Source organism: Ostrea edulis, chromosome 9 (genome assembly GCF_947568905.1).
Source record: "Ostrea edulis chromosome 9, xbOstEdul1.1, whole genome shotgun sequence".
NCBI lineage: Eukaryota > Metazoa > Mollusca > Bivalvia > Ostreida > Ostreidae > Ostrea > Ostrea edulis.
Window position 1 is genome coordinate 43,500,477 of NC_079172.1, and position 15,963 is coordinate 43,516,439.

A 15,963-nucleotide genomic window follows, 5' to 3' on the forward strand; every position below is an offset into this window, starting at 1 on the left:
AGTTTTTATAATTCACATTTCTAAATATAACTTGCAAGTAATGTACACTGATATAATACAATATATATACATATATAACCCGCAGTAGCCACTCCTAGAGTACAGTGTTGGCCACTTCACACACATGGTCCTCCATGATTCGGAAGCGGTCCGGACCAATATGATTTGGGCCACACCAGCGCGTTATAACTACACCCAGATTTTCAATTTTGTTTGTTTTCATATATGTCATAAGGCGCCTCCCTGCTCCATGCTCGCCATCATCCCAGTAACTTTCGTGAATTTTCCCTGAAGAATCTACAAACCTGTAGATTAGGATTCGATGATCGGCTGCGGCTGAGTAGGGGTCTACACAAACTTTTTTGTATAAGTTTTGAACTTCTATTATTGAAGCAACCTTCGCTCCGGTGGCGAATATTTCAGAACCCTTAAGTTTGGTTGGTTCAGTTGTAGTGTCTGAGATATCCAGGTTTTCTATTTCATCGGGTGTAATTTGTAGAGTATCCGATGTTTCTATCTTTTGTACTGGATCAATATATGCGTCTCCGTTTGGCAAAGTTACTCGCCCCCGTTCCACTCTCGCCTTGATTTTATTTTCGCGCAGAGAGTCAGAAATATCATACAGTCTTTTACGTTCTTCCCGAATTGCAGGGGGGTCTTGCGATGTTATATAGAAAGGAAGCCTGATTTTTTCTAGCTTTTTCGCTTTTTGCGCTTTCAGTATTTCATCTTTTTTGCTTCGATCCACCAATTTTGCTGTTATTGTGACGGGTCTAGAATTGTAAGTACCCTTGGCGCTATTTCTGTGAATGCGAACAAAGGAAACTTGTACCCCTAAAGATTCCTTTATCAGTTTGGGAATAGCATCTGATAGGAGTTCACCAGGTGTATATTCAAAGTTGTGGATCAGAATATTATCTCGCATTGAACGGGAACGTAATTCATTAAGTTCCTTGTCTTGGTGTGCAATTTTTCTATCCAGTTTAATCACTGAGGCCCTTAATAAATCGACTTCGCTTCGAAGTTGGGCATTCTCCTGACGTATAAAATATATATCGTCGTAATTGCTCTCCGATTGTTCTGCCACGTATTTGAGTGATTTCACAAATCCCGATTCCTCATCATGGATTAAAGATTTCATTTGGGCAATGTCATTTGATAACGAATCGTAGTTGGATAGTTTGTTCCTTAAACTATCAATGGTGTTTTGTAATTCTTGAATTCTACAGTTCATATCTTTGTTAACACTAACCTGATTTGCGGAACACTGCTCAGTCTTTCTAAAACTTGTCTGACCACTCTTTTGTTGTTGATTCAACGGCATTTTTACTGCATCAAACACATTCAAAAATCTTCAAAAAAACACTATCCAAGTTCGTGAATTATATGGGTTGCAGAGAAGCAGCAATCACCTATTAAAAAGCTTCAAAAATAGCTCTTTCCGACCAAATTTTCGGGAGTCGAGTTTTACGTGGTCATTCCTCAGGTAGGTCACGCGATTTATAATAGGTATAAATTACCTCTTTCCGGAGTGTAAAAATATGGTATGCATTTGTAGAAGAAAATGGAAGATATAGTCCGAACACAAATCCATGGCATAAACCTATAATTTTGACCTTGAGATCAAAGGTCAAGGTCATAAAGAGGTCATGAATGTACATGACACATAGTCTCATGGTGACACACCCATGTCTTATGGTATGACTATGTCAAAACCCTATAATCAATTTTGACCTTGAGGTCAAAGTTCAAGGTCATATACAGGCCATGAAGGTACTCGACACATCGTCTCATGGTGATACACTCATGTGTCAAATATGATATGCCTATGTCAAAGAACAAAGAAGTCATGGCCCGGACATGAATCCATTGTAAAAACCTTTAATTTTGACCTTGAGGTCAAGGTCATATGGGGGTCATGAAGGTACATGACACATCGTCTCCTGGTGATACACTCATGTGTCAATTATGTTATGCCTATGTCAAAGAACAAAGAAGTTATGACCCAGACACGAATCCTATGTAAAAAACCTTTAATTTTGACCTTGAGGTCAAGGGTCAAGGTCATATGGAGGTCATGAAGGTACATGACACATCGTCTCATGGTGATACACTCATGTGTCAAATATGGTATGCCTATGTCAAAGAACAAAGAAGTTATGGCCCGGACACGAATCCATTGTAAAAAACCTTTAATTTTGACCTTGAGGTCAAGGTCATATAGAGGTCATGAAGGTACTTGTCACATCGTCTCATGGTGATCTACCTGTGTGCCAAATATGGTATGCCTAAGTCAAAGAACAAAGAAGTTATGGCCCGGACATGAATCTGCACGGACAGACAGAGTGATTCCTATATACCCCCCAGAACTTCGTTCGGGGGGTATAATAATTTACCAGACAGAAGTTTTCTACCTTTGAGTGTTTTACTTTGTAGTATGCTGTAATGTTTCAAATATTAATGATAATACCCAGTTCCATAAATCACTTCACCAAGGATAGGCCCACAAGTCTCATCCGTCACCCAAGTATTAGTTAATAGTATCACTAGCCTGCAAGTCAAACTCGTCACCTCAGTATTAGTTAAAAGTATTACTAGCCCCAACATGCCCAAGAGCTACAACATATTAATAACATTCCTATTTTGCATATCTGAACGGAATTCTAATATTCAGCAGCAGTATAAATCAAGATGTGTTCTTAAAATACAAATGCCCCTGAAAGTGCCCATACCGTCTGGTAAAATATTTTTCATAATATCAAAATCAACTAGTAAGTCTTTCAAATGATAAAGACAATAATCACTATAAGTTTATTCCAACCTGGAATCAAACCCCTACCCCTGGGATCATGAACATTAACATTTTTTGTAAAAGGCTACTTGCTCCTTCTAAAAATCCATAATTTCAATTAATAGGGCTGAAATGATACGCCCCCTTCGCGATAAGATACGTATTGCAATACTTATGCATGTAACGATTTAATATTTTTGATAGGATACATTCTTAATTAGAAGAAATCAATAAATCAATAATTCTCAACAATTTTTTTTTTTTTACCAAGATTCACATTCACAATTTTAAAAGTAAAATACTTCCAACAGCCGAATGGTATAAAGGTGTCTGTTGGCATGGTAGTTTAAACTGATTAAGATTGTACAAACTCGAGGCTAACGTTATCGAATGCCATTGTCCCTTGTGCAATTGTATTCAACCGAAGATCGAGGCAGTGAATTGAACTTTGAAATGAGCTTTTATATCAAACAGTATCTATATTTTGATGAATTGTGAAGCATGTAAATCTTATTTCCTTAATCAAACATGTAATCACTCCTCGATTAACGAGATTGTACCCAATCGTAACTACTCGGCTATTTCCGTAACTGCAAATGAACCTTGTATGTGGATCGACGCCATCAGAGGATATTGCCATGTGTACACAAATGTAACTATGACGTCACAGTCGTACGTTACAATATGAAACATAAGCTTTCAAATGCATATCATATATATCTAAGGTATTCTACCACTTTCAATTTCCACTGATAGCGAGCGAAGCTCACATCGCGACAACCTCGCTCCAATGATTACACATATGAATCACATGATTTGCTCTTCATCACCTGAAAAAAGATCTCGAGTATTACCCATAATGCTTCTGGAAAAATGTCGCCGTCACTGCAGTATACTTCATTGACAAGTCCGTAATTAAAATAATTAGATTGTTTAGATAGTACTATAAACGTTTTTGAATTCCAGACAAGGTTTCTCATAGCTTCAAACGTTTTGTTTTTGCTTGATTCGAGAGAAGAAGAAAAACATTGCAGCTAATATGACGTCACAATGTAACTGTTTACATCCACCGCATTATATTCCCCGCGTTAAATGAAGAGACGGATAAAATGCCTGTAAGTCGTGTGGTAAGATGTTAATGGGCTTCGTTCGTCTCAACGGTCACACCGTACAAAATATTATGTTTATGTATTAGCCTGAATAAGACGTTAATGATACCGAAACTGAATCTGTGGTGAAAATCTAAACACTACATTACACAAGGATTCAGTTCTGGCCTTCTAACCTCATCCACAGGCGTGCTTCCAGCGAAGAAATGCATCGATTTGATGCAATTCTTGCGCCGATCCACATCCGAGTCTCCTTACCAGTTACGGAAAAGGACGACCAGTCGACGTGATTCGATTGGATTGTACCATGTGTCCCATGTTTGTAAATTTGCTCAACATTGACATTGAATATAACATCACAATTTACTGTTTGTATCAATTGCATCATATTTCCTGCATTCAACAAATAGGCGGCCGGATCAACTTCAGGATATTTTTGTCTTGTTATGGACACAGGCACCTGTGATCGGTGGGGAAATAATATATTTTGGATAAATTATTGGTTCTCTGTATAAAAATAATTTCTTTCTAGAAGGGGTAATGGTATGTACATAAGATTATTGAAGCTATCCACACTTCAGGTGCCTATGGTTGTGGATATAGATAGTATTAATGTCAATACTCTTGCTTCGCCCTCAATCACGGTCACTCCGTAAGACATATCATAGAGGGCGAAGGACTGTGAGCTCCCTCCCTATAGGTAACACGTATATACATGTTTAAAAGGAAAATATAGAAAACTAGTGAAAAATTAAACCATACTTATGGAACTTGAAAATTTTGGTCCCAAATGGCGTCGATTCGAATATTAGCACGTGGACATGTATTTCTTCATTTTGAATCTCTTATACCCATGTTCACGTCATTCTGAGATGTTACATAAAATCCGTAAAAGCATGTAAATCTTATTTTCTTAATCATATATAATCACTATACTTGATTAACGCGAATTGTACAACGTTTCCTGTTTGTGTAATTGCTGACGCGGAATATGATGTCACAATGTACTGTTTACATCAGTTGCATAGCGTTTCCCGCGTTCAATGAATAGGCGGATCGAAAATGTCTAACGTTAGAATACTTTGATTGAGCATTGTCCTCGTTAGGTGCTAATATTTCGGGATATTTTTTTTTTTTTGTCCTGTTATGCAGAGTTCCCGAAACTAGTAAAAAATCTGTAGGACAATTGTCCGGTAAATATTCAAAATTTACCGGACAATTGTGAAATTTACCGGACATTGTTGTTTTAAATAAAAAGAGATAAAATTAACATAGATCGGACTAATAATTTATTTCTATTTCCATTTCATGCACAGTTTGTTCAATTGCTCTGTCATTAAAGTCTTCTGTCTGTTCGTTGTCAGAGTCACAGTCCGTCTCGTAGTCACAGTCATCTGCAGTCTCAGGGTCCGATTCAGCAACTGTTGTATTCCTAGGTTCCTCATCCTGTGTCACTTCCTGAATCATAATGTCTTCGTCTTGTTGTTCGCTGTTCTTGTTGCAAGTAGATCTAGCGTAGGTCAATCTTCTTGGCTGCTTACTTGATGTCTACAAAATATGTTCATTATCATATATATATACGTGATTAAAATCCAAACTACCGAATAAAACAAAAATTAAACTATTACAATACATGTTATAATTACCATCCATTTATTAATTGCTTCTGTTGGATCAAAGTTCAAAATATCAGTCGACTCCAGCTGAATAACCATGCAATCATCAAGGTGCTTGTTACTCAAACGCTGTCTCCTGTTTGTCTTGGTCATTTTCATCTGGTTGAAGGAGGCCTCATTGACAACAGAAGTGGCAGGGAGTGTACGCAGTAAGTCCATAACAGTTAGAATGTCCTGGATGCCCATGTCAGAAAAGCAATTCCAAACATGTGTCCACTTAACAGTGTTCAGCTTATTTCCATATCTTAAAACCAGACAGAAAGCAATTTCCACAGAAATAATAAACTTTTGGCATTGTTATATACAAAGTTTAAAATATAAATGTTGTTACTTGTGTTGTAATATAGGTATTGTGTAATACGTACTTTTTTTGCAAAACATCATATATCCATCATAGACCAGCCATTTCCAATCATCTAGCCATTTCTTGTGGAATTTTCTTTCCCTCTTACTTCCTTTATCCCCATCATTGTCTTTCTGACCGTCTTTTTCTTTTCTTTTAGTACATGTGGCACCCGAATTCCACTTTATCGGCCACATGCCCAATGTTGGTCAACTCCAATAGGAAATTGTGGTACGTGTGTAAAAAAAGAACCCGCGAATTTATCCGGATTAAAAAAATAAAACTACGCGTTTGTTTGGCTTTTCCCTCCACTTTTAATTAATAGTTATTTTTTGTAACTAATAAAATGACTATTACATTTAGTTATATTTGTTCAGATGTTTTTAAATTTCAAAATAGTCCATAAAATCTGCCGGACATTTTGACCGATAAAATTTGGATTTTGCCGGCCCCATTCAAAATTTATCGGGGATGCCCGATGGACCGGCGCGTTTCGGGAACTCTGTGTTATGGATCTAGATACTAATGCCAATATTTTTTGCTTCGCCCTCAAACACGGTCACGTCATAAGACATATTACATCGCAAACAGTGCAAGATCAACATAGCCATACCTATTAAAACTCCATCGACGTCAAAAACGACGTGTGTGACCGGTGTAATGGGCGCAGACATTTTCGAAGACTGGGATGTCGATCCCGAGGTAATTATTTGATAATTATTCTTTTCTTTTTTTTCTTGCATTTTTACATAACTGCAATGAAAAAATATTTTTTTGTATAAAGGTTGACTTTACAGAATTCATCTAATATATACACTTTTTAATATGTTTGGATTAAACGAGACATAATTTAAAAAAATCGGGTTCGGCATCCATCTCTTCTACTTTCATTTTGTCATTAAGATGAACAATTTCTCTCACGGTCATGCACATGACTGCAGTGCCCACTCTTCTGGTGCTCCATCAGTCCATCAAACCATGGATGAGATGGAATTTGAGAGAGGTATATGGTCATACGCCTTGTCTGGAGATTATGCGGAAGTACGTAAACGATTAGATAAAGGGGAGAACGTAAACATAAAGGACAGCTCTGGATACACCGCACTGGTAAATACGCTGTTTGACATTTCTGGTGTTCATTTTGCTTTGACACTCTCCTTATCCGTTATTCTTACCAGGTGTCATATGGATCTTTTTAAGTGCAGAACTGTAGCTCTTTGGGGGGGGGGGGGGGGGGGGATGAGATCGATTAATAAGAAAACCTATGACTTACTGTACAAATTTCCCTGTACTTTGACATAGCCTCAAAATTTTATTTCAAAAAAATTATTTTCCGCCTACACCTGTGATTGTAGTAGTTAGCCGGGTTCAATCGCCATTGGCCAGATAGCTCAGTTGGTAGAAAACCTTCAACAGGTTGGGAACACTTCCCCTATAGCGAGATATTCTCGCTAAAACGCGATTATCCCTCTCTAGCGAGAATAAATATATCGCGTACAACAGAGAAAAACACCCGCGGAGTACATCTTTTTGTGATTCGATTCACGTGAAAAGAAGAAAAATTGCTAAAATGTTTGATACTTCTGCAAATATACGAATCAAAACAAAAACACTCATGATGTGTATTGGATTTTAGACTGCTTCCCTAGTCTTACCCAGCAACTTTGATATGCAATTTCATTACTATGTTGTCAATTTCATAGAAACAATTCGCATCATGTTGAGTGCGTATCGCACTTATTCAGCGTTGCACGGGATTTGCCATTATTGTCAATAAAGACGCCAAAACTCCTGTTTATGGTAATGTTTATTTCTCGCTAAAGAGGGATAATCGCGTTTTAGCGAGAATATCTCGCTATAGGGGAAGTGTTCCCAACCTGTTCCAAGATTTAGATCGAGGGCCAGGGTTCAAATCCCTGGAGTCTGGTCCATTGCATTTTCTCCCTTTCCGGTTACTTGACAAAACATCTGCAAACATTTATCAATGCAGTAATGCTCCATTGGAAGTTATCTAAGAAAATTCATGGCTTCAATAAAGTTCTACTGGTTAATTGGCTGAGTGACTAAACTTTTTTATTCTTGTACTCTGTGTAAGCATGTAGTTTTATTATAAATACAGGTACTTTTTAGTGTATGCTCATTGCTACCATGTGTATATTTCTATACTATCAGATTAAAATACAGATCTGAGTGCGGTATTTGAGAGATCTGTATTTTAATCCGATTGATTTATATTTGATAACTCAGGTATCTTGTGCATGTTTATATGCATTGTTGCAAACCATGGGGTATTGTTTCATTCTATTTCACAATTGTGAAATAGAATGAAACAATAACCTGTGGTTTGCGACGATGGTTTATATGGTGGTTTTAATCGTCATGTATTTTAATTTCCAAAAGGGGCTATAACTCTGATATCATTATGTCTATATAAAGCTACTTGTATGTTGTCTGTGTGATGTGTGGTCAGTTTTTGATTTCAGCATTATGCCAGTAGAAATAATCACCTAAGTATCTGTGAACTGCTACTAAAATCTGGGGCAGATGTGAATTGTGTTACCAAATCAGGAGTTACTCCCCTTCATAGAGCTGCATATAGGGGAAACACAGAGATTGTACAATTATTATTACGGGGAGGGGCAAGTCCATCTGCACAGGATTGTGACGGAAAAACTGCACTTCATAAGGTACTCCATGTTTTATCTGTGAAGTTTTTGTATTATAACTTTTATGGTGTTCATAATTCTAAGACCATTTAAAATCAGTTCCATAGTCAAACCACAAGAATAGCTTTTATTCGAAATATAGATTTAAATAACAAAATTCACTACACACTTAGGTATAAGTTTATATAGTCCATTTCTAGTTTGATGATCAAGAGAATGGTCCACCTTAAAACTTTAATTTTCTGAAACCAATATATTCATTTTTTTTTTACAGGCAGTGGAAATGGAGAGAAGTGACATAATAGATCTGCTTGTTGAAAAGGTTCCAGAGTGTTTACTCATAAAAGACAACAAAGGACAGTGTCCCGTGTCATATGTGAAGGACCAGAATAGTCAAATGTACAACAGACTAAAGCCCCAGAATCCCTTTTGAAATCGACCACCTTCCCAAGTGCAACAAACTATTAAAGGTCCAAGAATCATTTCCCCTTCTACAACAGACCAAGGCCTCAGAATCCCAGTTGAAATTGACCATCTTCCCTCGCAACAGACCAAAGTTTCAGGCTCTCAGCATACCTGTTGAAATCTACCATTTCCTCTGTACAACAGACTAAGGTCCACGAGTCCCTACTGAAATTGACCATTTCCACATTTCAATAGAACACAACATCATGTTAGTTAAGATCTCAACAAAATGTAGAACAAGTTCTAGAGGGAGTAATAACATTTACACACCAGAAGCAAAATAAGTGAGATCAAAAGATCGACCTTAATTGTAATTCAATAGATGCCCGGGTACATGCTTGTTACAGTGTGGTTTAGTGGACATATCATTATGAAACAATGAACTTTGTTTTAAATACGAAATTTCCTATTAAAATCTTAATACGGTAGAAAATTATACAGAAATAAAACAATGCATTGGTCCATTTATAAAACCAGGTTAACGCGGTTTATGCATGTATAAAAACAATAACAAAAAAAGACAACTTTTGTCTGCTTTTTATTGAAAAAGGAAAGACTCATACAAAATAAAACTGTCTTAAGGTATATCGATCCTCATGTGATGTCATAAGTTAATTTTATTCACAGGATAAAATAAAAAATCAGATATAAAACTATTGATAATGAAAAAGTTAATATTTTCCATTATTTATGAAAAAAAAATGTCAAGGGCAATAACTACTATGCTGGTATTTCCTCTACTGTATGTCTAATATGCTATGGTTTTCCTAATATTCACAATTGATTTGTACATATTTATAAATTACAATATTGCAGGTTTTTTTTACTGTTGACATTAAAAACATGTCATGCAAACAAGTTTTTATCTATTTTTATTCTGTTTTACAAAACTGTGTTATTTTCTGATGTTGACTTATACTTCTGTTTTTGTTGGTCTACCATCTTAAAAACGGTGGCAACATACACATTTTCTTCGGTCATTAATTAAATTATACTATATTGAGTGGAAATTAATAGTTTTTCCACTTTCAACCATTAATATTTTTAAGTCACATGAAGATGGAGCTACCTTAATATCTGTACAGAATTCAACACAATTATTGCATTGCGTAAAATGATATGTATGCATGTAAAATATATAGAACATTACGACACAACCTCGCACTTGCTAAAAGTATGCTTACAGTGCTCCCTCCATATATTGCCCCTGTTATAATGCCACCCCTGCTCAAGTCTGCATTATATAGAGGGAGCACTGTACATTCATTATTGTGTATAATATAATAATAATGGTATCCTTCATCTTAAAAAAACAACATTACATTGATACATCAAAGTGTAATAATAATATAAAAAGATACAGCCCAGAGGTCCAAGATTTAAACTGTCAAAGAGAAAAATTACATACTGTACTCCTGTTTTTCTGAATTTTAATTTATAGGGAAAAAAAAATTAATTTCAGTATACTGGACATAGAAATAATATATATATTCATGCACTACAGGATAAGTGTTTTGATTTCTATGAAAAGGAATTTTAATGTTCAATGGGAGAGTATTTTAGGTAACCAACAAAAAAAAAAAAATAATACTTAGTTTCAAAAGCTTTCTGCAATTTATATATACATATCAGTGCCCTAATTAGAAGTAAGAATCAGCAAATAAATAATTCTAAGAATCTATTCTTGCACTGTGAAACGCATCATCAGAACCCACAAGGTTTCTCTCCATTCCACTTGCATTAACGGAGAGAAAACCCGTGGACTCCAGCGATATGTGAAACACGGACTCCTACGATATGTGAAACACATTTTTACTGGGACTGTACTTTATTAGGGTAGATATTATAGAATAGACTTGTTATTGAGGATTAATGGTATTGCAATAAATCATATTACATCAATGAGTGTATACCAGAGAAAGGTCAAGTGCAAAAAAAAAAAAGAATCTTTCAAAGACATGATAAAAAAATCTTGATTATACATGTAAATGTACACAGATTTACATAAAAGACGAAGTACATACCCACTGATAATAAATTAGTAAGAAATGGTTTTTATGTTATTATAAAAGGTCTATGATATTATAAAGAATGTAACAAATTTACTGTTTACAGATGAATATATGGTTCAAGTGTTAAAAAACATATTGAGAGTAGTTGTATGGTCACAAAATTAATCTAGTTTGTGGTAAATGCATGTAAACATTCAAAGTTTGAAAAAATCCATATCCTATTCATATACAAATTATCAGAACCTATTTTAGAGATAAAGGACGGTTATTGATGAGTTTCTTTAATTAATAAAATATACAGAATATATATGCTACTTGAAAACACAACAAACAAGGTTTTTAACATGTTAAGATGCTGCAATTGAATTTTGGATGGAAATGAAGCTAGATTTGATTTTAAATTAAAAATGGAGGGATTCAGACATCTGCTAGGATCATCAGCTCAAACTGAAATCATCTCGGTTCTGCAGAAACGTTTTAACAGAATGTACAGCAGCATGAAAAGGGTGAAGTCTTTTCGGTCATTGATGGAAAATTCATCATGCACCAGTATTATCCAAGTATGAATATTACAGACAATGCTAATATACTACACAACCAGTCAAAATACTGGTACTCAATCTCAGAAACCAACAAGTCCAAATATTGTATTGAACCATCACAAATGTGCCAAAAAAGTGATATGATTAATGATTGCCCAAAACTTAAGAAACATTACATGTTCATATGTTTTGAATCTTGCGCAAAATTTGCAACAGATTAAATCACGGAATGTATCTTGTGTTAATAATCACAAGCAACATATTGTACATCAGCATCACAACACAATGATTATCAAATAAAATGATTATGTATATGATATGTTTTGTAGATCAAATGGCACATTTCACACCAATAAAAAAACAAATGAAACCGTACCGAAGAAACCCGACAAGAAGAGTTTACCTTAAAAATAATTATGCACTCTTACAAACATAACAAAAGTTAACCTTACAAATAATTATACTCTTACAAACCTAACAAAAGTTAACCTTTATACAAATAATTATACTTTTACAAACCTAACAAAAGTTAACCTTTATACAAATAATTATACTTTTACAAACCTAACAAAAGTTAACCTTACAAATAATTATACACTCTTACAAACCTTACAAAAGTTAACCTTACAAATAATTATACACTCTTACAAACATAACAAAAGTTAACCATACAAATAATGCACTCCAAATCCAACAAAAATTAACCTTACAAATAATTATGCACTCTTACAAACATATCAAGGTATACCTCACAACTGGCATTCATAGAAGTTGAATTACTGTATAACAGGTATTTTCTGTGGCTAGAAATTTGTGCGATCTGATCCCTAAAAGGTAACAAAATCTATTGTGTTTCCAATTTCTGCAGTAGATTATAATGTCTATCTATACCTATTTGTATCGATATATGTAATTTTTGCGGAATTTTTATTGTCTGAAAACACTGGACAACCACAGAAATGCCTGTTACACGGACGTTCTGACTTTAATAAGGTACAGTAAATCCTTTATACGGACGTTCTGACTTTAATAAGGTACAGTAAATCCTTTATACGGACGTTCTGACTCGAATAAGGTACAGTAAATCCCTGTTATACGCACGTTCCGACTTTAATAAGGTACAGAAAATTCCTGTTATAAGGTAGTTCTGACTTTAATAAGGTACAGTAAAATCTGTTTAATCCTCCACCTGTGTACTCCATTTCACTATGAATTCCGACCCTGCTGTCATTCCCAATTCTCTTTCTCCCTCATGTTCTTTACACTATGTAATCCGACATTCTGTGTAATCCGACCTCCTGTCCAATCCAATATCAAAAGAATCTTCCAGAGCATGTCGGATTAGAAAGGGTTCACCCACATCCGGAAGTTTATTGAAAGTTGACACAAGGTGTAAATTTATAAGCATAGAAGTTTCTTTCAAAACACAATGTTTTCTAATAAGTTACACAGCAAATCACATCATGTGATTTAGTTCACAAATATTTCACATCAGTGGGAAAAATCAGATGCAAGAATATGTTGTAAATGTGCTTACATATGCACATTACCCTCTTTGACATTAAACTTGGGTGCTGAATTTTTGAAATTTTTGTAGTTGGCTGCTACATGTCGTATATAACCTTTCCGCACTCCCCAAACAACTAGTCCCACAAAAATGCCTATCCCAATGATAACGAGTAACGCGGACAGTCCAACGGTGAGCCCAATCTGTAGGGACTGGTCCTTCTCTTTAGTTAGAGGGGGGGATACTGCAATATATAAAATATACATTCTGATTATAATAATTTTGATGTATTTTTACAGTCAGGCTTCATTTACCTCCTATTGTATGCAAACATTTCTAGACACTTCAGCTACTGGATATTTCCTGGTACCCTATACTTTGCATATTCATTTCTTGCGCGCTCTTCTACATCAGGACATTTCATTTGCCTTGAACTAATGTATCCAGATTGAAGCATTTTAATGTGTGAAATGTCAATCTTTGTTAGATTCTGTAATCCCATTTGCCGCTAGTTTATGAGTATGATGTACATGTATATACACACAGCCAGACTTATATACAAACAAATGATATCAGGTGATACACTGTGTATCCATGGAAAGGTTAGAAATTTGTTTTTGAATTTTTTCCCCAAATGCTCCAATAATACACGATCATTTTGACTTTAGTTTGGCCCTGGCATTTGTGAAATAATATTTCTACAATGTTTATTACAAGCCCATGTAGAGAGCAGAGAACTCATTAGAAACTTTCTTTTCAATGATATTCATTGAGAAAGCCAAAGGGAGATTCAACAGGGTGTGTGTATAGGCATATTATGTTATAATACATCATACAAAGAAATATGAAAACAAATAGAGTACATCACTAGGGTACCTGTATGTAAAATGTCTGTCTGATTACATCACTAGGGTACCTGTATGTAATATGTCTGAGTACATCACTAGGGTACCTGTATGTAATATGTCTGTCTGAGTACATCACTAGGGTACCTGTATGTAATATGTCTGAGTACATCACTAGGGTACCTGTATGTAATATGTCTGAGTACATCACTAGGGTACCTGTATGTAATATATCTGTCTGAGTACATCACTAGGGTACCTGTATGTAATATGTCTGTCTGATTACATCACTAGGGTACCTGTATGTAATATGTCTAAGTACATCACTAGGGTACCTGTATGTAATATGTCTAAGTACATCACTAGGGTACCTGTATGTAATATGTCTGTCTGATTACATCACTAGGGTACCTGTATGTAATATGTCTGTCTGATTACATCACTAGGGTACCTGTATGTAATATGTCTGTCTGATTACATCACTAGGGTACCTGTATGTAATATGTCTGTCTGAGTACATCACTAGGGTACCTGTATGTAATATGTCTGTCTGAGTACATCACTAGGGTACCTATATGTAATATGTCTGATTACATCACTAGGGTACCTGTATGTAATATATCTGTCTGAGTACATCACTAGGGTACCTGTATGTAATATGTCTGTCTGAGTACATCACTAGGGTACCTGTATGTAATATATCTGTCTGAGTACATCACTAGGGTACCTGTATGTAATATATCTGTTTGATTACATCACTAGGGTACCTGTATGTAATATGTCTGTCTGAGTACATCACTAGGGTACCTGTATGTAATATGTCTGTCTGAGTACATCACTAGGGTACCTGTATGTAATATGTCTGTCTGAGTACATCACTAGGGTACCTGTATGTAATATGTCTGTCTGAGTACATCACTAGGGTACCTGTATGTAATATGTCTGATTACATCACTAGGGTACCTGTATGTAATATGTCTGTCTGAGTACATCACTAGGGTACCTGTATGTAATATGTCTGTCTGAGTACATCACTAGGGTACCTGTATGTAATATGTCTGTCTGAGTACATCACTAGGGTACCTGTATGTAATATATCTGTCTGAGTACATCACTAGGGTACCTGTATGTAATATATCTGTCTGATTACATCACTAGGGTACCTGTATGTTATATATCTGTCTGAGTACATCACTAGGGTACCTATATGTAATATGTCTGATTACATCACTAGGGTATCTGTATGTAATATGCCTGTCTGGAACTAAATGAGCATGATGCATATCTATGTTTCAATGCTTGAACAGAAGCAGTAACACGTAAATTGCAATTCAAAACCTTCTGTACTTCTAAGTCGTGACACAACTCCCCTCAATATGCATAATCTGCAAGGTCAAGTTTGATGATCCTCTAAGCTTCACAATGTGAAAGATATGATCCAGACGCAATTTGTATATGTTTTACCATAGAATTCCAAAAAGTTTGCAACAAACCTTTCCTCCTAACATGCATTAACTGACCAAGTTCGATGGCGCAAAGACATGATTTGAGTAATTCCAGAATGAGGCCATAGTGACTTGCCGTAAATATGCATCAACTGACTAAGTTTGATAGTCCCAAGCCTCGCAGTGTGAGTTATGACCTGGACATGAGAAAGCTTTACAGACAAGTGGATGTAAATGGGAAAGGTTATACATGTATCATGACATGGCCAATCAAAAGACAAGACACTTTGTGATAGCTTATACATATATCATGACATGGCCAATCAATAGACAAGACACTTTGTGATGGCTTATACATGTACCGTGACACAGCCAATCAAAAGACAAGACACTTTGTGATGGCATATACATGTATCATGACACCGTCAATCAAAAGACAAGACACTTTGTGATAGCTTATACATGTATCATGACACCGCCAATCAAAAGACAAGACACTTTGTGATAGCTTATACATGTATCATGACATGGCCAATCAAAAGACAAGACACTTTGTGATAGT

At 35.6% G+C, this 15,963-nt stretch overlaps 2 protein-coding genes and 1 long non-coding RNA gene across 4 annotated transcripts in view; 2 read left to right on the forward strand and 1 right to left on the reverse strand.

Moving 5' to 3' along the window:
• The window catches only part of LOC125659300 (pseudouridine-5'-phosphatase-like), a 32,738-nt gene that overhangs the window by 9,225 nt on the left and 7,550 nt on the right, over positions 1-15,963 (reverse strand). The gene's annotated exons all lie outside the window — the stretch shown is intronic.
• LOC125659302 (ankyrin repeat domain-containing protein 39-like) lies at positions 6,179-9,908 on the forward strand. Its single transcript, XM_048890926.2, has 4 exons — positions 6,179-6,621; positions 6,823-7,026; positions 8,403-8,606; positions 8,860-9,908. Exons 1-4 carry the CDS (start codon positions 6,580-6,582, stop codon positions 9,016-9,018), a joined length of 609 nt encoding a protein of 202 aa, XP_048746883.1. The 5' UTR covers positions 6,179-6,579; the 3' UTR covers positions 9,019-9,908.
• Positions 12,503-12,711, forward strand: LOC130050169 (uncharacterized). Its single transcript, XR_008798575.1, has 2 exons — positions 12,503-12,597; positions 12,639-12,711. It is a non-coding gene; the product is annotated as an uncharacterized LOC130050169 (long non-coding RNA).